Below are 23427 nucleotides of genomic sequence, written 5' to 3' on the forward strand. Positions count from 1 at the left end.
GGGAAGTTTTCTGTCAGCAGTTCTTCAATGATCCTCTCTATGTTTTCTGTTTTTTCCCCCTGTTCTGGAACTCCGATCATTCGAAGATTTTTGCTTTTTATTGTATCCCACATAATTCTTAGGGTGTCTTCATTTTTCTTTGTTCTTTTTTCTGAGTTTTCCTCAAACAGTTGTATCCAAGTGTTTGTCTTTAATTCCGCTGATCCTGTCTTCCACCGTTTCAAATCTTCTCCTCAGCCCTTCTATGACACTGTCCATTTCTGAAATCCTGTTGTTTATCTTTTGGATTTCTAATTGTTGTTTTTGTATAATTTCTAGTTGTGAATTTATTTTGGCATTTTGTTCCTGAAGTCTTCCATTTTTTGGTCTTATTTCTCCACGAATTTGTCTTTTTTTTCTGCTTTTTTCTTAACTCTTGGATAATTCTGAATATTAGAGATTTGAGTTCCCTATCAGATAGTTCTAGTGCCTTTCCTTCTACTGGAAAGTCATCTGATGTTTAATTTGGGATGCCTACTGGACTCATCCTGTCCTGTTTTTGTAAATGCTTTGATATTGTCTGTTGTCTTCTGGGGATTCAGTAGCTATTTTTGTCATTTATTGATTGTAGATTTGTCCTTTTTTTTTTAATTTGGCTATATCTGAGCAGGCGGGGTGCGTGTTCTTTGTTGTTTGCTCATCTCTGGGCATGATACTTTTTGCCTGCTTCTCCAATTTGCAGCATCAATCGCTCAGATAAGGTACAGGAGGGCAGATATAGCTGAAGGGGAGTTGCTGGGATGGATTGTTTGGGCAGTTACTACAGCCACCAGGGCGGGTCAGTAATCAGTGCAGGGCAGGTTCCAGTAGGCCGTGCCTGTGCTGCTTGGTGGGGTGATGTTAAGTGCATGGTACAGGTAGGCAGGATGGTGGTGGAAGATTGTGATGTGTGGAGCTAACGTGGGTTTGGGAGAGATAAGAGAGGAACAGGAGCCAAAAACCTATAAACAAACAAAAAAGAGTGCTAGGGGAGCTTGCCATTGGAGTGGAGAGATGAGAGACTATGAAATGGAAAAAACAAAAAGAGGAAGAAGAAGAAAAAATAGAAAAGAAAGAATGAATAAATAAAAATTAGAAAAAGAAAAGCAAATGTCCCCACGATCCCTCCAGTGTGGCTACGAGGTCTGGGAAAGTTGATCCTAGGTGTTGAAGTACAGCCTGGCTAGAAGGCATAGAAGTGTCACTCAGTGCCAGGTATTCAGGGGACAAGAAGAGAAGGAAGGTATAGAGAGATGAGAAACTGTGTAATGAAGAAAGAAAAAAGGGAAAAGAATACAAAACAAATTAAAAAAAAGAAGAAGAAAAATGCATGGAAAAACAGGGAAAAAAACAGAAAAACCATGAAAAAAGAAATGCCCTCAGGGATCCCTCTGCGCTTTTGCGCAAGCTGAGGGGGTAGGTCCCAAGCCGCGCAGCACTGCCCGGCCAGAACGGGCTCCCAACTCGAGAAAAGAAAAAGAAAACAAACAAACAACTCAAAAGAAACAAACAAAAGCCCTGGGATACAACCAGCGTGGCAGCACAGACTGGGAAGCAGTTCCACACTGATTGGAGCTCCTCAGCCCCTCAGGAGGAAGGAAAGATGGCGCACGGAGCCAGGTATTTGAGCGAAAGGAGGGGGAGGTGGTGAGAGGTAAGGAAGAAATCAAAAGAAGTGGAAGAAAGCAACACCAGCAGGCAACAAATGGTACTCTGGTTGTTGGCCAGAGTTTTCGGGTGGAATCCAAACAGCCAGTGCTTCTCTACCAAGAGACTGTGGCTGCGAAAAAGCAGAGCTGGCCGAGTGGTGGTGAAGAAGGGTAGGGGGTGGGAAAGCATATATCACTTGTTATCGGTTGTTCTGTCTCCTACTGGAAGCTCCGTGAAGCTGCTTTCTCGTACCCCCTATTTGCTGGTCTTTGATAGGAGTCCAAGATGATGGATCCGTGCTGCGTTAGCCGATAGGGGACCTCTGTATGTATGTCTTTTCGCTCTCTTCATTGTCACTTTCTTATTCCATTTGGTGCTTGGCTGAGTTCTTTATCTCTTCATTTGATGTTTAGAATTTCAGGATTGCTGTTTTCTCTGTTTGACTTAGTTTTTCGGATCTTTGCTGTGAAGGGTCGGCGTGGTGCTTCTACCTAGAGTGCCATGTTGCCAGCAGTCCCTCTGCTTTGTTTAATTTTTGAGAATTCTTTATTGGGGTTGTTATCTGGCTGACCCTGTCCTGTGTCCTAGTCTCAGGTTGTTGTCTGATGTTGTCGGTTCTCTGACTGAAGGACTCTCTTTAATATGTCTTGTAAGGTTGGTCTGGTTTTTACAAACTCCCTTAATTTTTTTTAATCTGAAAATGGCCTAATTTCACCATTGTATTTGAGACACAATTTTGCTGGATATATAAATCTTGGTTAGCAGTTTTTTCTTTCAAGGCTTTATGTATGTCATCCCATTGTCTTTTTGTCTGCATGGTTACTGCTGAGTAATCAGATCTTAACCTTATTTGTTCCCCTTTGTAGGTAACTTTTTGTTTTTCCCAAGCTGCTCTCAGGATTCTTTGTCTTTAGTTTTGGCAAATTTGATTATGATATGTCTTGGTGACTTTCTTTTGGGGTCTGTTGTATATGGGATTTGTTGAGCTTCTTGGATGGATATCTTCTCATCTTTCATGATATTAGGGAAGTTTTCTGCCAATAAACCTTCGACAATTTTTTTTTTTTTTTTAATCCTCCTCTTCTGGAATTCCAATCTTGGGTAAATTTTTCCTGTTGCTAGTGCCCCATATACTTCTTAGACTTTCTTCATTCTTTTTTCTGATTTTTCCTCAAACAAATTGGACTCAAGGGATTTGTTCTCTATTTTTCAAATTCTGTCTTCCATTGATTCAATTCTCCTCCTGTATCCTTCTATTGAGTTATCTAGTTCTGATTTTTTTTTTATTACTCTTTTGGATTTCTAGTTGCTGCTTTTGTATGGTTTCTAGTTGTGTATTTTTTTTGTTGTTGTTGTTGTCATTTTGTTCTTGTATTGTTTTCCTGAGTTCTTTTATTGCTTTGTCTGTTTTCCTTGATTTTGTCTGTGTTTTCCTTGATCTCTTGGAGAAACCTATATATTAGTCTTATGAATTCCCTATCAGATAGTTTCATTACCATTTCTTCCTCTGGGAAGTTTTCTGGTTCTTTGTTTTTGTCACTTGCTGGAACTATCTTGTCATGCTTCTTTATGTGATTTGATATTGTCTGTTGTCTCCGAGGCATTAAGGTGTGATTAGATTTATTTTTTTACTGTATGTTTGCTGTGTCCTGATTTTTTTTTGTTTTGCTTTGATATATCAAAGTAGTTGAGCAGGTGGAATGTGCGTGCTGCTTTGGTCTCTAGTCTAGCTGCACTTGAGCTCTCACCACCTGTCTCGGGGTGTGTGGGGCATCAGCTGAGTGTGTAAGCATGGCTCCCTGTTTGCTGGTCTTGTGGAGCAACTTTGGATGTAGTTGGCATTGCTAGTGAGGTGATTTGTCTGTCCGGCTGGACACCTGGCTGTGGGTACAGGGAGCATTCTCACTAGTCACTGGGTTGTGTGTTGTGTGTGCACACTGCAGGTTGCCATGTGGTTGGGGCGAGGGTGCCTGAGTAGTTGTTCACTGAGGGGGTGAAATGGAAACTCTCACCAATGTTCCTGGGTGAGCAGGGCTGTGTGAGGGTGGTCGGAGTGGGCACAAGCCTCTGGTTATGGGGTGGGGGTGATACAGGGGGTAAGACGGGGGGATACCTCCAGTCCATGGATGCCTGCTAGGAGAGCATGTCCCTGTCCACTAGAGCACTGTTTGGGGGAGGGTTTGCCACGAGTCCTCAGGCCCCCAGCACAGGTGGCTGGAGGGAGTAAGAGGTGCTGCTGATCTGCTGGGTCCTGGCACAGTTGGCTGGGCATTAGAGTGGGTGCTTCTGGTTCATGGCCTGCCAGCACCAGTGGCTGGGTGCAACAGTGGGTGTCTCAGGCTCATGGACCTCCAGTGTGGGTGAGTGGGTGGGAGAGGGGGCGTAGGCATCTTTTTGTTCAGAACCCATTATGTGGAACTGTGATACATGGGAGAATCATTCCTGGAGCCTTATTTATAAACTCTTTACAAATCAGAAATCAGATTATCATCAATAAAATAAATGATTTGTTGTATAATTTGTGGGAATGAAGGGAACTGTTGATTTTTTAACTTTGTGAAGTTGTGTATCTCTTGCTGGTACAGATATATAAACTTGACAAACTTCTTAACCTCCTCACTTTTAATCATAGCCTCAAGGCTCAGTCCTTGGAGTTCTCTATCTGCAACACTCCTTTCATAACCCTGACCATTCTCAGCAGGGCCCTAACATCAAGTATAGGTGTCTCTATACTTCTAGCTGGGACCTCTCCTGAACTCTAAACCAATGCCTCCAACCCTCTACTTGATGTATCTAATTGAATGCCTAAAAAAAAAAATCTCAGAGTTGGACATGTTCTAAACTTGTGCCCTGAACTCAAAGTGAAGCCATGGTTTCAAGGAGGGAATATTCAACTCTGTCGGCATTGCTGATGGTTTGCCTAAGAGGAAGACTAAGAATTGAGCATTAGTTTACTAAACCCCACTGAACCATGTGTAGTTTTAAAAAGTATGTTTTATGGTATGTAAATTATACATTAATAAAAAAAGAATTGATTATTGACTGTGTTACTTGGAAGGGTACCTGATTTTGTCAAGAGCAGTTTTGGTATAAAGGTGGGGTGGGGGATGAAAGCTGAAACGAGTGGGTTTGTGAGAGAATGAAGGGAGAGGAATGAAGACCAGTGGTTGTAGATAGCCCCTTGGAGGGGCAAGGGGCAGGGGCTGTGGTATCTTTTTTTTATAAGTTGTTAGTTGCTGATTCCAACTCATGGTGACCTCATATGTGCAGAGTAAAGCTATTCCATAAGGTTTTCAGGATTGTGACCTTTCAGAAGCAGATCACTAGGCCTGTCTTTGGAGATGCCTCTGGGTGGGTTCAGATTGCCAGCCTTTCAGGTAGTAGTTGAGTGCTTAACTGTTTGCATCACCTAGGGACTCCTTTTTTTTTTTTTTTTTTGTACCATTTTTTACAATTGTGCTTTAGATGAAGGTTTACAGAGCAAATTAGTTTCTCGTTAAACAATTAATACACATACTGTTTTGTGACATTGGTTGCCAACCCCACGATGTGTCAACACTCTTCCCTTCTTGACCTTAGTTTCCCTATTACCAGCTTTCCTGTCCCCTCCTGCCTTCTAGTCCTTGCCCCTGTGCTGGTGTGCCCATTTAGTCTCATTTTGTTTTATGGGCTTGTCTAATCTTTGGCTGAAGGGTAAACCTCAAGAGTGACTTTCGTACTGAGTTGAAAGAGTGTCTGGGGGCCATACTCTAGGGTTTTTTCCAGTCTCTGTCAGACCAGTCAGTCTGGTCTTTTTTGTGAGTTAGAACTTTGTTCTACATTTTTATCCACCTCTGTCTGGGACCCTTTATTGTGATCCCTCTCAGAGCAGTCGGTAGTGGTAGCCAGGCGCTATCTAGCTGTGCTGGACTCAGTCTGGTGGAAGCTATGGTAGTTGTGGTCCGTTAGTCCTCTGGACTAATCTTTCCTTTGTGTCTTTGGTTTTCTTCATTCTCTCCTGCTCCAGATGGGGTGGGACCAGTGGAGTGTCTTAGATGACCACTCACAAACTTTTAAGACCCCAGGTGCTGCTCACCAAAGTACGATGTAGAACCTTTTTTATAAGCTATATTATGCCAGTTGAGCTAAATGTTCCCTGAGACCGTGGTCCCCAGCCCTTAGCCCAGTAGCTTGATCTCTCAGGGCGTTTGGATGTGTCTGTGAAGCTTACACAGGCCTGTTTTTTGGAGGTGCCTCTGGGTGGGTTTGAACTGCCAGCCTTTTGGATAGTAGTTGAGTGCTTAACCATTTGCATCTGTAGGGACTCGTTTTTTTTAATGCGAAGAATTATAAAATTTTTATAACCATCGAGTCGATTCTGACTCATGGCAAACCCATGTGTGTCAGAGTAAAACTGTACTTCATAGTATTTTCAATGGCTGCTTTTTCGGAAGTAGATCACCAGACCTTACTTCCAAGGCATCTCTCATTGGATTTGAACCTCTAACTTTTCAGTTGTCAGGGAGCATATTAACTGCTTGCACGATCCAGGGACTACAGAGGAAAAAATTGATGCAGGGAGAAAAAGTAGGGGTTGTTAGAAGTTTCCGTAGAGATATCCTTGAATAGGCCAGAGGGAATGAGAAGTGGTGTATAAGTAGAGAGGGGTTAACCTTAGATAGGAAGACAGAGTCCAGTGGAGTTAGCCTCTGATAACTAGAATGAGCTGGAAAGATAGGAGATGGTGCGTGAGAAGCCAAGCCCATTGCTGTTGAGTCAATTCCGACTCATAGCGACTCATAGTACAGAGTAGAACTGCCACATAGGATTTCCAAGTAGTAGCTGTGGATTCAAACTGCCGACCTTTTGTTTAGCAGCCAAGCTCTTAACCACTGTGCCAGTACTATTCACAATGGCAAGGTGGGAGAATGCACAGCTGAGGTAGTGGGGAGGAGGCCAAGATCATTAGAGGAGAGGAGGGCAAGGAAATTGACTGCAGTCACTAAGATACTAAACTTTGAAACTGTGTTGTTGTTAGGTGCCCTGAGTTGGTTCTGACTCATAGTGACCTTACGTATAACAGAACAAAACTTTGTCCAGTCCTGCACCATCCTCACAATCATTGCTGTTTGAGCCCCTTGTTGTAGCCATTGTGTTAGTCCGTCTCATTGAGAGTCTTCCTCTTTTTCATTGACAGAGTACATCCATCGATGCAGCTCAGAAAACAGCTCAAACATTGACCCACCTCTCAATCAAATGTGGGTCTGTAGCATTTAAAAAAGTGAAGAGCAGCACGTTGTTGCATGAAGAAGACCCAAAGAGATGGTGTAGTTTGTCATCCATGAGTCTTGTTTATGGTTCTCAGTTTTTAACAAAAGATATTTCTCCCTTGAATGTGTCACAGCTCTCTAAAACTTACCCCAGTCATAACTAAGCCCTTGAACTTTTTTTTTTTAATTTTATTCCGCTTTAGGTGGAAGTTTACAGTTCAAGTTAATCTCTCATTCAAAAGTTTATACACATATTGTTTTGTGACATTGGTTGCAATCCCCACAATGTGACAGCACGCTCCCCCTTTCCACCCTGCGCTCCCTGTGTCCATTTATCCAGTTCCTGTCCCTTCCTACCTTCTTGTCCTGCTTTCGGACAGGAGTTGCCCATTTGGTCTCGTGTATTTGATTGAACTAAGAAGTGCATTCCTCACGGATGTTATTTTTTTGTTTTATAGGCCTGTCTAATCTTTGTCTGGAAAGTGGGCTTCATGAATGGTTTCAGTTCTGAGTTAGCAGACTGTCTGGGGGCCATAGTTCTCGCGGGAGCCTTTGAAGTTTTGATGTCCCCTCTACCCTTACCCAGGCCTATCCTTCGTGTCCATACATATATCATCTGGTTTTCTGCAGTAGTCTCCTAACTGATTCCTTTTCCTCCACCAATCTCCACAGAGGAGCCAGGGTGGTCTTTTAAAAATATTATTAGCATCAAAATCCTTTCCTGCTTAATAGGCCTCAGTGGCTTCTCAGTGACTGTACAGACCTGCCATGATGTGGTCTCTGTCTGTCCAACCTTTCTTGCCACATTTCCCAGATCACTCTCCTAAATGATGTGGGATCCTAGAGTGCCTAAAGGCCCCAGAATGCCAGACTCAGACTGTTCCCTTGGTTTAAAGACTTCAGTCTAATGCCAAAACTCTACATTACTGAGCTGCGTTTGGACCTGAATACAGTGTCAACTTTGCATGCTTCTTCAGGGAAGATCATTCAAATCAGAGACAACATGAAAAACTCTTTGAAAGACAGACGACATTTTAAATGCAAGGGATACATTATGGAAGTTAAAATTCAGATTTTGAGTTTCTTTTCTAACAAGAGTATTCAATATGATCGTACTTCTGTTTCCGTGCCATTGATAATTTTGTGACAATCACCTGACAGTGACGTGAGAACCTTAACACCTTGTAGCACTTGTAATCCCAGGGCATTAACTTCAGTAAATAGCTTAACAAGGTATGTGCTTACACATTATGTTGTTAAGGCTATGAGGCCAAACTCAACTTTTCTTGTGCTGTTATCCTTAGGAGAAAAATGTAAGGGAAGGGTCTAGAACTCTTGACCTGAGGGAGGCTGCTGTAGTTTGTAACATCCTGTGCAATAATTATAACTGAGCAGGGCTTTTGAGAGGACTTTGGGATCTATCTATGTACTTTTCTCAGCTATTTACTGTTTTCATGGTATTCTATAGTGTTTAGAGTAGACTTCACAATTAAGAGTATGATATATATTGAAGAAAAATGTTTAAACTTTTCAAACAGTAAAGATGTGGTCTCACTATTTGGAAAGCAACAAGAAAAGGGTTCCGAGAGGAGAGGTGAGATAGACCACCAGAAAAGGGACAGGTGGAAAGGGGAAAAGAATCTTAGTATACATAGCCCCTCAATCTTTATTTATCTATTAATTTTATTGTGCTTTAGGTGAAAGTTTACAGCTCAAGTTAATTTCTCATACAAAAATTTATACACATATTGTTATGTGATACTAGATGCAATCCCTATAATGTGACAGCACACTCCCCCTTTCCACCCCTGGTTTTCCGTGTCCATCCAATCAGCTTCTGTCCCTTTCTGCCTTCTCATCCTGCCTCCTGACAGGAGCCACCCATTTGGTCTCGTGTATGTGTTTGAACTAAGAAGCACACTCCTCACGAGTATTATTTTATGTTTTATAGTCCAGTTTAATCTTTGAAGAGTGAACTTCAGGAATGGTTTTAGTTCTGGATTAACAGAGTGTCCAGGGGCCATGGCTTCAAGTGTTTCTCCAGTCTCAGTCAGACCATTAAGTCTGGTCTTTTTACATGAAGTTGAGTTTTGCACCACACTTTTCTTCTGCTCAGTGACTCTCTGTTGTGTTCCCTGTCAGGGCAGTCATTAGTGGTAGCCGGGCAACATCTAGTTCTGGTTTCAGGCTGAAGGAGTCTCTGCTTTATGTGGCCCCTTTGTCTCTTGGGCTAATATTTTCCTTGGGTTTTGGTGTTCTTCATTCTCCTTTGCTCCAAGTGGGTTGAGACCAACTGATGTATCTTAGATGACCGCTCGCAAGCTTTTAAGACCCCAGACGCCACTTACCAAAGTGGGATGCAGAACATTTTTTTAATAAACTTTGTTATGCCAGTTGACCTAGATGTTCCCTGAAACCATGGTCCCCAGACCCCAGCCCCTGCTACTCTGTTCCTCAAAGTGTTTAGTTGTGTTCAGGAAACTTCTTAGCTTTTGGTTTAGTTCTGTTGTGCTGACCTCCCCTGTATTGTGTGTTGTCCTTCCCTTCCCTAAGGTAATTCTTGTCTACTATCTAGCTAATGAATTTCCCTCTCTCTCCCTCCCCACCCTCGTAACCATCAAAAAATGTTTTTCTTCTGTGTTCAAACCTTTTCTTGAGTCCTTATAATAGTGGTCTCATACAATATTTGTCCTTTTGTGACTGACTAATTTCACTCAGCATAATGCCTTCCAGATTCATCCATGTTGTGAGATGTTTTGTGAATTCATCATTGTTCTTTATCTTTGTGTAGTATTCCATTGTGTGTATGTACCATAATTTGTTTATCCATTTGTCTGTTGATGGACATGTAGGTCGTTTCCATCTTTTTGCTACTGTGAACAGTGCTGCAGTGAACATGGGTGTGCATATATCTGTTCATGTGACAGCTCGTATTTCTCTAGAATATATTCCAAGGAGTGGGATTGCTGGATCGTATGGTACTCCTATTTCTAGCTTTTTTTTTTTTTTTTTTTTTTTTTTAATGACAATGGTTAACATATTTCTAGCTTTTTTAAGGAAGCGTCAAATGGATTTCCAAAGTGGTTGTACCATTTTACATTCCTACCAGCAGTGTATAAGTGTTCCAGTCTCTCCACAACCTCTCTAACATTTATTATTTTGTGTTTTTTGTATTAGTGCTCGCCTTGTTGGGGTGAGATGGTATCTTATTGTAGTTTTGATTTGCATTTCTCTAATGGCCAGTGATTGCGAGTATTTCCTCATGTGTCTGTTAGTCACCTGAATGTCTTCTTTGGTGAAGTGCCTGTTTATATCCTTTGCCCATTTTTTAATTGGGTTATTTGTGTTTTTGCTGTTGAGGTTTTGCAGTATCTTATAGATTTTAGAGATTAGACCCTGATTGGATATGTTGTAGCCGAATTTTTTTTCCCAGTCTGAGGTTATCTTTTTACTCTTTTGGTGCAGTCTTTTTATGAGCATGAGTGTTTGATTTTTTAGGAGCTCCCAGTTATCTAGTTTCTCTTCTGGTGTTTGTACATTGTCAGTTACGGTTTGTATTCTGTTTATGCCATGTATTAGGGCTCCTAGAATTGTCCCTATTTTTTCTTTCATGATCTTTATCATTTCAGATTTTATATTTAAAAATCTTTGATCCATTTTGAGTTAGTTTTTGTACCTGGTGTGAGGCATGGGTCTTGTTTCATTTTTTTGCAGATGGATATCTAGTTATGCCAGCACCATTTGTAAAAAAGACTGTGTTTCCCCCATTGGGCTTTGTCAAATATCAGCTGCTCATAAGTGGATGAATTTACGTCTGGATTCTCAGTTTTGTTCCAATTGGTCTATGTAAATGTATCTGTTGTTGTACCAGTACCAGGCTGTTCTGACTACCATGACGGTATAATAGGTTCTAAAATCAGGTAGTGTGAGGCTTCCTACTTTGTTCTTCTTCTTCAGTAATGCTTTACTTATCCGTGGCCTCTTCCCTTTCCATATAAAGTTGGTGATTTGTTTCTCCATCTCATTAAAAAATGCCATTGGAACTTGGATGAGGAATGCATTGTATATGTAGATCACTTTGGGTAGAGGTGACATTTTCACAATGTTGAGTCTTCCTATCCATGAGCAAGGTATGTTTTTCCACTTATGTATGTCTCTTTTGGTTTCTTGCAGTAGTGCCTTGTAGTTTTCATTGTATAGGTCTTTTATGTCTCTGGTTAGATTTATTCCTAAGTATTTTATCTTCTTGGGGGCTATTGTGAATGGTATTGATTTGGTGATTTCCTCTTCGAAGTTCTCATTGTTGTTGTAGAGGAATCCAACTGATTTTTGTATGTTTATCTTGTATCCTGATACTTTGCTGAAATCTTCTATTGGTTCCAGTAGTTTTTTTGTGGTTTCTTTGGGGTTTTCTGTGTACAAGACCATATCATCTGCAAATAGGAATACTTTTACTTCTTCCTTACCAATTTGGATGCCCTTTATTTCTTTTTCTAGCATAATTGTTCTGGCTAGGACCTCTAGCACAATGTTGAATAAGAGTGGTGATAAAGGACATCCTTGTCTGGTTCCCTTTCTCAAGGGTAATGCTTTCAGACTCCATTTAGGATAATGTTGGCTACTGGCTTTGTATAAATGCCCTTTATTATATTGTTAGGGTTTTTTTTGTTTTTTTGAATGCATTACTTAGCATTTTTTTTGGATTAAAGTTTTTTTATTCAGCTGCTTTAATGTCAGTGTCTGATAATTCCAATATCTGGATTACCTGTGGGTCTGTTTGTATTTTTTCTTGTTTTTGTGTTTTGCTTTTATTTTTTAAGCATTGGCTTTCTGGCATGCCTGGTAGTTTTTGACTGAAAATTTGGATGATGGTATCTTCTTTGAAATGGAATTTAATTTTCTTTTAGCAAACAGTATGAACATATCACCTTGATTGAGTAGCGGTTTGTTCATTTCTGGTTTGCCCATTTTCCCAGGGTATAGCCTTTCTAGGGTATCCACCAAAATGCTTGAAGTTACCAGGGCCCCTCTGGCCAGTCTGTAACTCCAAATTTTGTCTACCTATCACCAAGACACTCTATAAAGTATTTGCTCAGCTTTTTTCTGCTTAGTTTTTCTGAGTTTCACCGCATGTGTTTATGTAGTTTAACAGTTAGCAAATGCCACTTAAGGAAAGCATATAGAATGTTGTGTTTGCCTCAGTGCTTTTTCCTCTTTTCCAGTCTCTTGGCCCCTCAAGTCTTGGCTGCTTTGGTTGCTTTCTTGATCTGTTCAAACAGTTGCTTCTTATATTTTATTTTTCATATTTTGTCTAGTTTTATTGTTGTTCTCAGCAGGATGATTAGTTTGGAACAACTACTCCATCATAGCCAGAAAGTTCTTCATAGATTAATTTGAGATTTAAAAATTAAAGCTAGGTTTATTGAAGTTTCACAATCAAGATCTATTTCTTAAGCTGTTAAGTTCACCTTAAGATTTTACTGTAATCTTTTTTAAGGGGCCTTTTGTAACTGATTTAATGAAACATTTTAAATTTCATTTATAAATATAATATTAATTTATTGTTTTAAACTCTTTAGTTGCTTAACTGTTGGTTTGATTCTGTTAATCATGTCTATACGCTATTCTAAATCTTCCTAGAATTTAACTGTGCTCGCTCATTAAGAAAACATTATGTCATCCCTTCAATACCATTTACAATAGCCCCCAAGAAGATAAAACACTTAGGAATAAATCTAACCAGAGACGTAAAAGACCTATACAATGAAAACTACAAGACACTACTGCAAGAAACCAAAAGAGACCTGCGTAAGTGGAAAAACATACCTTGCTCATGGATAGGTAGACTCAACATTGTGAAAATGTCAGTTCTACCCAAAGCGACCTACAGATACAATTCAATCCCAATCCAAATTCCACCGGCATTTTTTAATGAGATGGAGAAACAAATCACCAACTTCATATGGAAAGGGAAGAGGTCTCGAATAAGTAAGCACCACTCAAGTAGAAAAACAAAGTGAGAAGCCTCACACTACCTGATTTTAGAACCTATTATACTGCCACAGTAGTCAAAACAGCCTGGTACTGGTACAACAACAGATACATTGACCAATTGGAACAGAACCGAGAATCCAGACATAAATTCATCCACTTATGAGCAGCGGATATTTGACAAAGGCTCAAAGTCCATTAATTGGGGAAAAGACAGTCTCTTTAATAAATGGTGCTGGCATAACTGGCTATCCATCTGCAAAAAACTGAAACAATACCCATGCCTCACACCATGCACAAAAACTAACTCAAAATGGATCAAAGACCTAAAAATAAAATCGAAAACAATAAAGATCATGGAAGAAAAAATAGGGACAATGCTATGAGCCCTAATACATGGCATAAACACAATACAAATCATAAGTAACAGTGCACAAGCACCAGAAGAGAGACCGGGTAAATTGGAGCTCCTAAAAATCAAACACTTATGCTCATGAAAAGACTTCATCAAAAGAGTCAAAAGACAACATACAGACTGGGAAAAAATTTTTGGCTGACAAATACGATCAGCGTCTAATCTCTAAAATCTACAAAATACTGCAAAACCTCAACAGTAAAAAGACAAATAACCCAATTAAAAAATGGGCAAAGGATATGAACAGACACTTCGCCAAAGAAGATATTCAGGCGGCTTACAGACACATGAAGAAATGCTCATGATCATTAGCTGTTAGAGAAATGCAGATCAAAACTACAATGAGATATCATCTCACCCCAACAAGGCTAGCATTAATCCAAAAAACACAAAATGATAAATGCTGGAGAGGTTGTGGAGAGACTGGAATACTTATACACTGTTGGTGGGAATGTAAAATGGTACAACCGCTTTGGAAATTGATTTGGCACTTCCTTAAAAAGCTAGAAATAGAAGTACCATACGATTCAGCTATCCTGCTCCTTGGAACATATCCTAGAGAAATAAGAGGTGTCACGCAAATAGATATATGCACACCCATGTTCACTGCAGCACTGTTCACAATAGCAAAAAGATGGAAACAACCTAGGTGCTCATCTAGGGACGGATGGATAAATAAATTATGGTATATCCACACAATGGAATACTACGCAACCATACAGAACAATGATGAAGCCGTGAAACATCTTATAACATGGAGGAATCTGGAGGGCATTATGCTGAGTGATTTTAATCAGTCACTGAAAGACAACTATTGTATAAGACCACTATATAAGAACTCAAGTTAAGGTTTAAATATAGAAGAAAACATTGTTTGATGGTTACAAGGGTGGAGAGGAAGGGGGAGGGTTATTTACTAACTAGATAGTAGATAAGAATTATCTTAGGTGAAAGGAAGGACAGCACTCACTACAGTGGAAGTCAGCACAACTGGACTAAACCAAAGCTAAGAAGTTTCCTGAATACAGTAAAATACTTTGAGGGACAGAGTAGCAGGGGTAGGGGTCTGGGGACCATGCTTTCAGGGGACATCTAGGTCAACTGGCATAACAAAGCTTATTAAGAAAATGTTCTGCATCCGACTTTGGTGAGTGGCATCTGGGGTCTTAAGATGCATCAACTGGTCCCAGCTACCTGGAGTAAAGGAGTATGAAGAACACCAAAGTCACAAGGAAAGTATTAGCACAAGAGATAGAAAGGGCCACGTAAACCAGAGACTTCATCAGCCTGAGACCAGAAGAACTAGATGGTGCCTGGCTACCACCAGTGACCACCCTGACAGGGAACACAACAGAGAGTCCCCGATGGAGCAGGAGAAAGGTGGGGTGCAGAACTCAAATTCTAGTAAGAAGACCAGACTTAATGGTCTGACTGAGACTGGCTGGATTCTCAATCAGCCCAGAGCATAAAAAATTTCCGAGGCCAACTCTTCAGACAGGGATTGGACTGGACTGTGGGACATAAAGTGATACTCGTGAGGTGTCTCTTTGCTTAAGTAGATACAGGAGACTAAATGGGCAGCTTCTGTCCGGAGGTGAGGTGGGAAGGCAGAGAGGGTTAGGAGCTGGTTGAATGGACATGGGGAATCAGGGTTGGAAAGGAGGAGTGTGCTGTCACAGTATGGGGAGAGCAATTAGAGTTACATATTAGTGTATGCATAAATGTTTGTATGGGGAAAAAAATAAAAAAAGAAAACATTATTTCATCCCAAACAATTTTGGAGTCTTCCTTTGTAAGATGGTGGTAGTGGCATCAGAACCTAAACTAAGGAGGAATAATAAGAATCAAGATCAGCACAAGGCTGATTCCTATGAGGTGGAGGTCAGACATACCTCCACTCTAACTTTTTTTTACCAATTCTGACACTAGCTCTTCCTCCCACGGCATACTCTCTGCTTCTCTTCTGGGTTTGATATGCCACACAGAACTCACAGACCATACTTTCAGTTAAGTGGTTTATTAAGGAAGCAACAGGGTACAACTTGGGATCAGGAGCAGCAGGCTGCAACTTAGGATCAGGATCAAGAAACATGTAGGCAAAGTCTGGAAGTCTCCCCTGAAGAGGAGAGTCCATCTTCCCTTCATCAGTGCAAGTTGGCTCTCTTAGCTCCTCTCAGCTGTGCAAGCAAGCAGCCCTTTCTCTCTGCCGTGCATGCCCCCTCTCAGCGCTGCAGGCCTCCTCACAGTTCCCTGAGGACAGGCTTCCTCTCAGCCCCCTCAGGACAGGCCTCTCTGCCTTTGATCTCCCTGCCATCGGCCTCTCCACTGCTAACTGACCCAGCTCATAACCAGTGGAGCAGTTTTGTTCAGCTCTCAGCTGCATTCTTAGCTGCAGGTTTTTGCTGTCACCACTGACTCTGCTGCAGGGTCTCTTCTGGGCCTCTTACTGTCTTCAGTGTTAAAGCCCTTGACCCGTGTTACAGCTCTTTTAGGAGGTTCCTTGCCTCCTCTGTCTGCTGCTTCTCTCTTGCCTTTTCGCCTTTCTTCTCCTTTTTTCCTCTGTTTGCCTGCAAACATCTGTGGGTTTGGCTCCATATATAAGCAAACTTCTGGTCAATGTCAAGGCCTGGCCCTCTCACTAGGGCTATGAACTGACCAATCCCTTCTCGGTAGGTCACAGACACTTCATTTGCATAGTAGGCTGTACTCACTTAATTGCCTAAGTGGATTGACCAATCCCTGCAAGGTTTGTAAAATAGATCAGTCATAGAGCAGGCTGCTGCCCAGTGCCAGACAAAAAGTATCAAACCTTTGGTTGTTTATAGCTTACCCAGGAAATGTCAATCAACTGGACAAAAGTCACAAACTCTGGGTAGAAAACTAGGGCAGAGATAACTCATCAGGGTTTAGGGGAAAAATCGCTCAAGCTGTTTTTCCAAATAATCAAGGAGGGGAAAGTTTACATAAAAGAACTCATTTCGCCAAAGGCTTCTTAGCAGGTTAAAGGTTCATAACAACCAGAGATGTAAAGCCTGAAGTTATACATTCTAGAGAAATTTCTCCTGTCCCTGACTGCCTGGCTAAGTCCCTTTTTATAATAATAATGTCATAAACTCCTACTTAAAAAAAAAATATATATATATATATGCAGGGGGTGATGGTAATCATGTAGTCTGTCCCTGCACTCTAGTTGTAACATAACAGGCTTTCCAAGCTAGACAGGTTTAACCTCCACCCATCTTTTTCCTGCTTAATGAGTTTTGAGTAGTTTTCATACTCTTCCTACTTACTTATTAGGGTTCTAACCTTAATGTATTTAATTGACATCTAATTGGAATTTAAGTGACATTTAACTGTATTTAATGTATTTGATTGACATCTAATTGGTGTTTGACATTTAACTATATTTAATGCATTTAATTAACACCTAATTGGAGTTTATGTGCTCAAAATTGTGACCTTTGATGTAGGTTCTAAGGCTGTTCTGGTCACAGTGATATGGGCTGTTCAGTGGAGACGGAGCTCTTCATTGCAATGCAGTTTAAAACGGACTTGTTTAAAATGTGTTCCTATCTAGTGTTTACAGTCTTTTTATCTGGACTATCAACTTACTGTTGCTTTTTTTTTTCCTACAGAAAAGCAGAAACTCTCCAGATGTCTTCCAATAATGCCCAAGTTTTTATCCCAATGTCACGAAACACCAATGGCCTACGTGGGACGATGACCTCCAACGACCTAAAGACACGTACTGGAGGAGCTGTGTTAAGTTTTCATAACATCTGCTACCGAGTCAAAGTGAAGAGTGGCTTTTTATTTTGTCGAAAAACAGTTGAGAAAGAAATACTAAAGGATATCAAGTATGTGCACCAACTTTCTTTTAAAACAGCTTTATTGACATGCAATACACTTCACAGATTTTGCCTATTACAAACAAAGCTACTATGATGAATATTTGTGACGAGTCTTTGTACCGACATATGGACACATGCTTTCATTTTTCTTGTCTAAAATAGGAGTGAAATGGCTGAATTACACGATAGATGTATGTTTAGCTTTTTTTTGGTGAAAATACATATAACAAAACACACACCACTTCAACAGTTTCTATGTGTACAATTCAGTGACATTGGTTACATTCTTCAAGTTGCACCATCTTTCTCAACAGCCTTTTTCAAACTATTTCACCATCACTGTCCCCCTAAGCTTCTCATCTGTCATTTCAAGTTACTGTTGTCAATTTGATCACATATAGCCAATTCTTTAAAAGGGTATAATACTTAATGCAGACTTTTTTTTTTTCTCATTAGACTGTTATTTGGTTCAAAGATGACTTTAGGTGATAATTTCAGTCCAAGATTCAAAGATTTCCTCAGGGCAATAGTTTTAGGGGATCTTCCGGCCTCAGTGGGCTCCGGAAAATTTGGATTCCATGAGAATTTGAAATTCTGTTCCTTATTTTCCTCCTTTTGATCAGGATTCTTCTATAGAATCCTTGATCCAAATGTTCAGTAATGGTAGCTGGGTACCATCCAGTTCTTATGGTCTCATGGCAAAGGAGGCAATTGTTCATAGAGACGATTAGACCCATATTCTATTTCTACCACCAGTTCCTGACCCTCCTTCTTCCTCTGGTCCACCAAGCGAATGGAGACCAATTGTTGTACATTGGATGGCCCCTCCACCAGCTTTTATATATTTAACTTTTGAAAGACACTGCTAACTTGTTTTTAAAGTGGTTGTACCTGAACAATTAATGTGTCATTTTGTTTTCCTGGGGTAAACCTTGTGGTTAAGCGCAAAGAGGCGTGGTTGTATGATTTACTGCTTTTTGATTATGGAGATATCTTTATTTAATCGCTGAGCCTCAATTTTTCTAATCTGTGAAATAGAGAGAGAATTCACCATGAGACCATAAGAACTGGATGGTACCCAGCTACCATTACTGAACATTTTAGGAGCCAGACACTTTTAGGTACTTGTTTATAAAAAGCATAGGACATAAAGTGTACAAGTACCTCCTGACTCTTGTTTCTAAAAAGCATAGGATGAAAAGTATACAAGAGTCAGGAGGTTGAAATGACATATTGTGAAAAGTTTTTAGTTTTCAAACAGACTGGCTTTAAATGAGTGGGCTATTTGTAATAGTTGTAACTTATAACAACTTAGTGCTTTTTTTCCTATTATACAGAGATGCAGAGCTATTTAAATATATGACAGTTATAGTTTAGCTTAAGTTGTGCCGTATGAGTCCACAGTATTAAGAAAATTTAGGATCCAAGTCAATACATTTACTTATACTTAATAAGCACTCGGTAATTGATTTTCATTCTCTGTATCCAGCAACTAATTCATCATGTGGTGTTGGTGGCATTGGTAGTAGAGTAGGTAGGAAAATGAGCATTTATGTAGGACCTACTAGGTGCCAAGTATTTCTGTTCTTTCACAGATGATAGCTATTAGAGTTGTTAATGTTTTTCTGATTTCTAGAGAATTGAGCCTGGTTCTTCTCTCTGGGGTGGGGAATGAAATCTGGGTTTATTCGGACTACATGGCCTATGTGTTTTATTTTGTTTCTTTGTTTAAGAGAGGAAATAGTTACTCCTAGATAATTCAAGCATCTTTTCCTGGCTCTCTACTGCTGGAGGAGTGACTATAAAAGAGGTCTTCAATGAAGTGTGGCTACAAACTTACATGAAATCAAGTGTTTCTCATGTTTTTTTGCTGCTTTGTATAGGACTGTGGTGTTTTCTATTAATAACAATCCACTCCTTCTAAGAGCCAAACAATGACAAGGCAGGGGAGGATTTTTTTGGACATGGGTTGGGAAGGCGAGATCTGAGGCTTTCTTTAATGGGTTGACGTGAGGCCTGGAGCTGTGCAAGCAAGATCTTTGTCTAGGTAGTAGTACCTACTGTCATGCCTATTTTCCTGTAGCTTTTTTGTATTAGTTGAGAAGAATTGTGAATGCAAAGCTTTTATCTTTTGCTACAGGCCTAGATAGAATCGACTGAACTTTTTGAAAAGTGACAAGTTTTTTGTGAGAAACCAAGGAAACGCTGGTCATGTCAGATTTTGTGCTAAGAGGTAGAAAGCAACAACTGATTTGAAAATGTGCAGGTTGATTAGATTTAAATGTGAAGGGCTGAATTTACCATGCTAAAAAACCAAAAAACAAAAAATAAACCCATTACCTTTGAGTTGATTCTGACTAATAGCTGCCCTGTAGGATGGAGTAGAACTGCCCCATAGAGTTTCCAAGGCTGTAAGTCTTTATAGGAGCAGACTGCCACACCCTTGGGTTTGAACTACCAACCTTTTGGTTAGCAGCCAAGCACTTAACCACTGCATCACCAGGGCTCCTTGGGTTTTACAAGTGTCACCTGCTCAAGGCTTGGCGACATTTTTATAGTTGGATGGTATGCATTTCAGCAATAGGTGAGTTCATCCTTTTATGCGTACCTGGGTTCATAAAAGGTCAGTCAAATCTTGCAACTCTTTCACATATTTAACAGTTCAAGGAACACCAAGGATTGCTGTCCTTGCTTACTTACATTTCTGGTTAAATATGCATGAGAAGAGTCATTGCTTTTATGCTGTAGTGTTTCAACTAAATAGAATTTCTGGGATGAGGGGAGGGTTACTGTAAAAATGGCACGGGGACAGCGCCTGACCTTATCTCTTCACAAGGGAGAAGGAGGATCAAGATCAACAGCCCAAGGCTGATTCTTATAAGGCAGAGGTCAGACATGCCTCCTCTCTCCGCCATCTTTACCAATTCTAACACCAACCGTCCCTCCCATGGTACTCTTTACTTCTCTGCTCTGTTCAATAATTCATTGCAATGGCCACACAAAACTCACAGACAATACTCACAATTATGGGGTTTTATTAGGGAAGTAACAATTTAGGTTGAGGAATGCTCAGGGTACAGTTCTTCCATCAGGACAGCTTCTTCCCAGCCATGCTCACGGGCAGACCTCTCCCTGGCCCTCTGGCCTCTGCCCTGCACAGACAAGTGTAACAAAGCTCTTCTAGCTCTGCTGATAAGTGCCCAGAGGCCCCCACTCTGCCAGTAAACCTCATGGGCCAGGAAGCTCACTGCGAGCCGTCTCCTGCCTGTCTCTCGTTACGCTATTTCTCTGCCTCTGCTTCTTGCTGTCTGTGTTACAGCTCTCTCTCTCTGTCTGTCTGTCTTCAGGTTCCAGCAGCTTCTCAGTGCAGTGATCCTGGGTCCAAAGTACACGCTCCACTACTTGCTGTTCTTCCTTGGTGGTGGTGGTGGAATCCTCTCCCTGCTCTGGAATTTACTCTTTTTTAAGCCTGTCTTGATGGCAAAACTGACCAGTCCCCTTGGTGGGCCACAATTACCTTATTTGCACAGTCCCACCCAATCACTTGGGTGGGAGTTAAAGACCATGGTGAGAAAGGCCACACAAAAGCGATTCATCACACCACGGTTGCCGTCTTTTATTTTTGACTTTAGCCTGATAGCACTGCCATCATTTGGAAGAGTATTATATTCCCAGAAAGCTGATGAGATTCTTGTTTTTTTTTTTTTTTTTTCTCTTTGAACATTTTGCAATCTCACTTCTAGAAGTAAATAATTGTCACCTGATGTCCTTTGTAGAAGGAAGAAGGTAAAACAACATCTGATTTTCGTACCTTCTAAGAAATCTTTCTCTTAGGCTGAGATTTGTCTGTATACACAGCATTTGAGCTCTCTCTCACCAGTACTGAAAATCTGTGGAACAAAATCATCTATTCCGCTAGGTGTGTGGATCTCCTGTAATCTTTCAGGGAAATTCATTATACTATTTAGGGGAATTTTTAATTAATGTCTTTGAACTAATTTCAAACTTTAACCTTATAGGACATAACCCCCTCATCCAGATTTCCTAACTGTTTGATTGCATTTGCTCTGTCAGCTTTGTTTCTTTATATGCCCATTATCATTAGCATTTTTCTGGACCGTCAGAGAGCAAGCTGTCCACATTATGCTCCATTGTCCCTACCTGCTCCAATATATTAAAAAAAAAACAAGAACAAAATCCATTGCTGTTGAATCGATTCCAACTCACGATGACCCCATGTGTTACAGAGTAGAACTGAGCTCCATAGAGTTTTCTTGGCTGATTGCCAGGTCTTTCTTCTGTGGCACCTCTGGGTGGATTCGAACTGCCAACTTTTCAGTTAGTAGTTGAGCACAAACTAGTCATTGTCTGGGAGCAGCCAGGGGAAGTAAAATCTCTACAAGAATGCAGTGGTGGATCCCGAAGGGCTGGTAAGTAGTCATGCTCTCTTAGTTTACCTGCCACTGTGTCATGCCTCCTCAGTCTCATCCAGTCTGCTATTTTCCTGTTCCACCATGGGTGACGTTGATCTTGGCCACTTGATCACGTTAGTATCTGCCAGGTTTCTCACTGTAATGTCGCCATGTTCCTCTTTGTTAGTAATTAGTATTATCAAGGGAGATATTCTGAAATTGTTATGAAATCCTGTTCCTCATTTACCATCCACCCACCAGCCTTAGCCTCCATTGTTGACTCCTGCCTGAATCAGCCACCACTCTGATAGTTGCCAAGCGGTTAATTTCTGTCTCTGTCCCTTTCATATATATATTAGTTTATATTTACCAAAGGAGCCCTGGTGGTATGGTGGTTAAGAGCTATGGCTGCTAACCAAAGACTTGACAGTTCAAATCCAGCAGCCACTCCTTGGAAACCCTATGGGTCAGTTCTCCTCTGTCCTGTAGGGTCACTATGAGTCGAAATTAACTCAGCGGCAATGGGTTTTTTGTTTATTCTTCTAAAAGGAAAAAGCTTCATTCATTGTTTCTTCATTCATTTATTTCTGTCAGTATGGACTCATAGATTTGCATTTTATTCAGTGGTTGTAGTGTATTACTGTCATTTATTTTGATCCTCATATTGTTCCCTGTTTGGTCAGTGTGACCTCTTTCAAGGTGGGTTTTTTTTTTTTTTAAACTCTATGCTTTTTTTTTTTTTACTTCTAAAATTTCATTCTGTTGTTGTTGAGAATATACACTGCAAACCATACACCAATTCAATAGTTTTTACATGTACAATTTAGGGACATTGATTACATTCTTCAAATTGTGCAAGCATTCTCACCCTCCTTTTCTGAGTTGTTCCTCATTAACATGAACTCACTGCCCCGTAAGGTTCCTATCTAATCTTTCTTCAAGTTGCCGTTGTCAATAAATTCTATGTTCTTTTGACCTGTCCCCTAATTCTTTGAGAAGCTCCTTGGAACAGCAGGAAGTTCCTGACTCATTGTGTAGTTACCCTGCCTTAGGCCTGGAATCATTCTGTTTCTTTGAGTAGAACATGGTTATTTACAAACCAAGAGTTGGGTGTTCAAAGTGTTCGTCCCTATTGGGATGTCACTGCTTCCAGGGCTTCTCAACGGACAGATGTAGGGAACATATGTATGTCTATGCTGGCGCAATAGTTAAAGCACTCGAGAAAGGTTGGCAGTTCAAACCCACCAGCCTCTCCGTGGAAGAAAGATTTGGCTGGCAGTCTGCTTCCATAAAGATGACAACCTTGGAAACCCTATGGGACAGTTCTACTCTGTCTTATAGGGTCGCTATGAGTCAGAATCGGCTCAATGGCAGTGGGATTTATATATGTAAACACGTACGTACTCATATACAGATACATCTACAACTATATCTATCTGTGTATATGTATTAAAACCCATGAGTTCTCATTTATACTGCCAATTCCAGTCGGGTTCTTTCTATCTTTCCATGTTTGTAAATATCTTCTCAAAAAAGTAAAAAGCCTCACTTTCATTATCCTTAATATATTTACTTATTTGCTCAATCAATATTTTTATTCCTTAATCTAAGCAATCTCCCCACCCTCTGGCTGTCCTCTCCTCTTACCCCTCCCTCTTAGTCCACTGCGTTCTTGGGTGTTGGCTGTCGCTGTGCCTCTAGGCACTGCTTCACCACCTTTGTACTGAGAAGAGAAGGAAGGGGAAGGGAGAACTAACAGAAATGATTGACCTATTATTTGAACATGAAATAGTAAGTAGGAAATGTAACAAAACTTTTTTTCCAGAACCACCCCCCGCAAA

General features: G+C 40.6%; 1 protein-coding gene across 2 annotated transcripts in view; it reads left to right on the plus strand.

The window, feature by feature from the left end:
* ABCG2 (ATP binding cassette subfamily G member 2 (JR blood group)) overlaps positions 1 to 23427 on the plus strand; it is an 81089-nt gene that overhangs the window by 19107 nt on the left and 38555 nt on the right. For both annotated transcript variants that reach the window (XM_023725100.1, XM_023725099.1), the window contains exon 2: positions 16959 to 17180. In XM_023725100.1, coding sequence (XP_023580868.1) covers positions 16978 to 17180 — 203 coding nt within the window. In that variant the 5' untranslated portion in view covers positions 16959 to 16977. The remainder of the gene's footprint in view (positions 1 to 16958; positions 17181 to 23427) is intronic.

This window comes from Trichechus manatus, unplaced genomic scaffold (assembly GCF_000243295.1).
Source record: "Trichechus manatus latirostris isolate Lorelei unplaced genomic scaffold, TriManLat1.0 scaffold00286, whole genome shotgun sequence".
Lineage (NCBI taxonomy): Eukaryota > Metazoa > Chordata > Mammalia > Sirenia > Trichechidae > Trichechus > Trichechus manatus.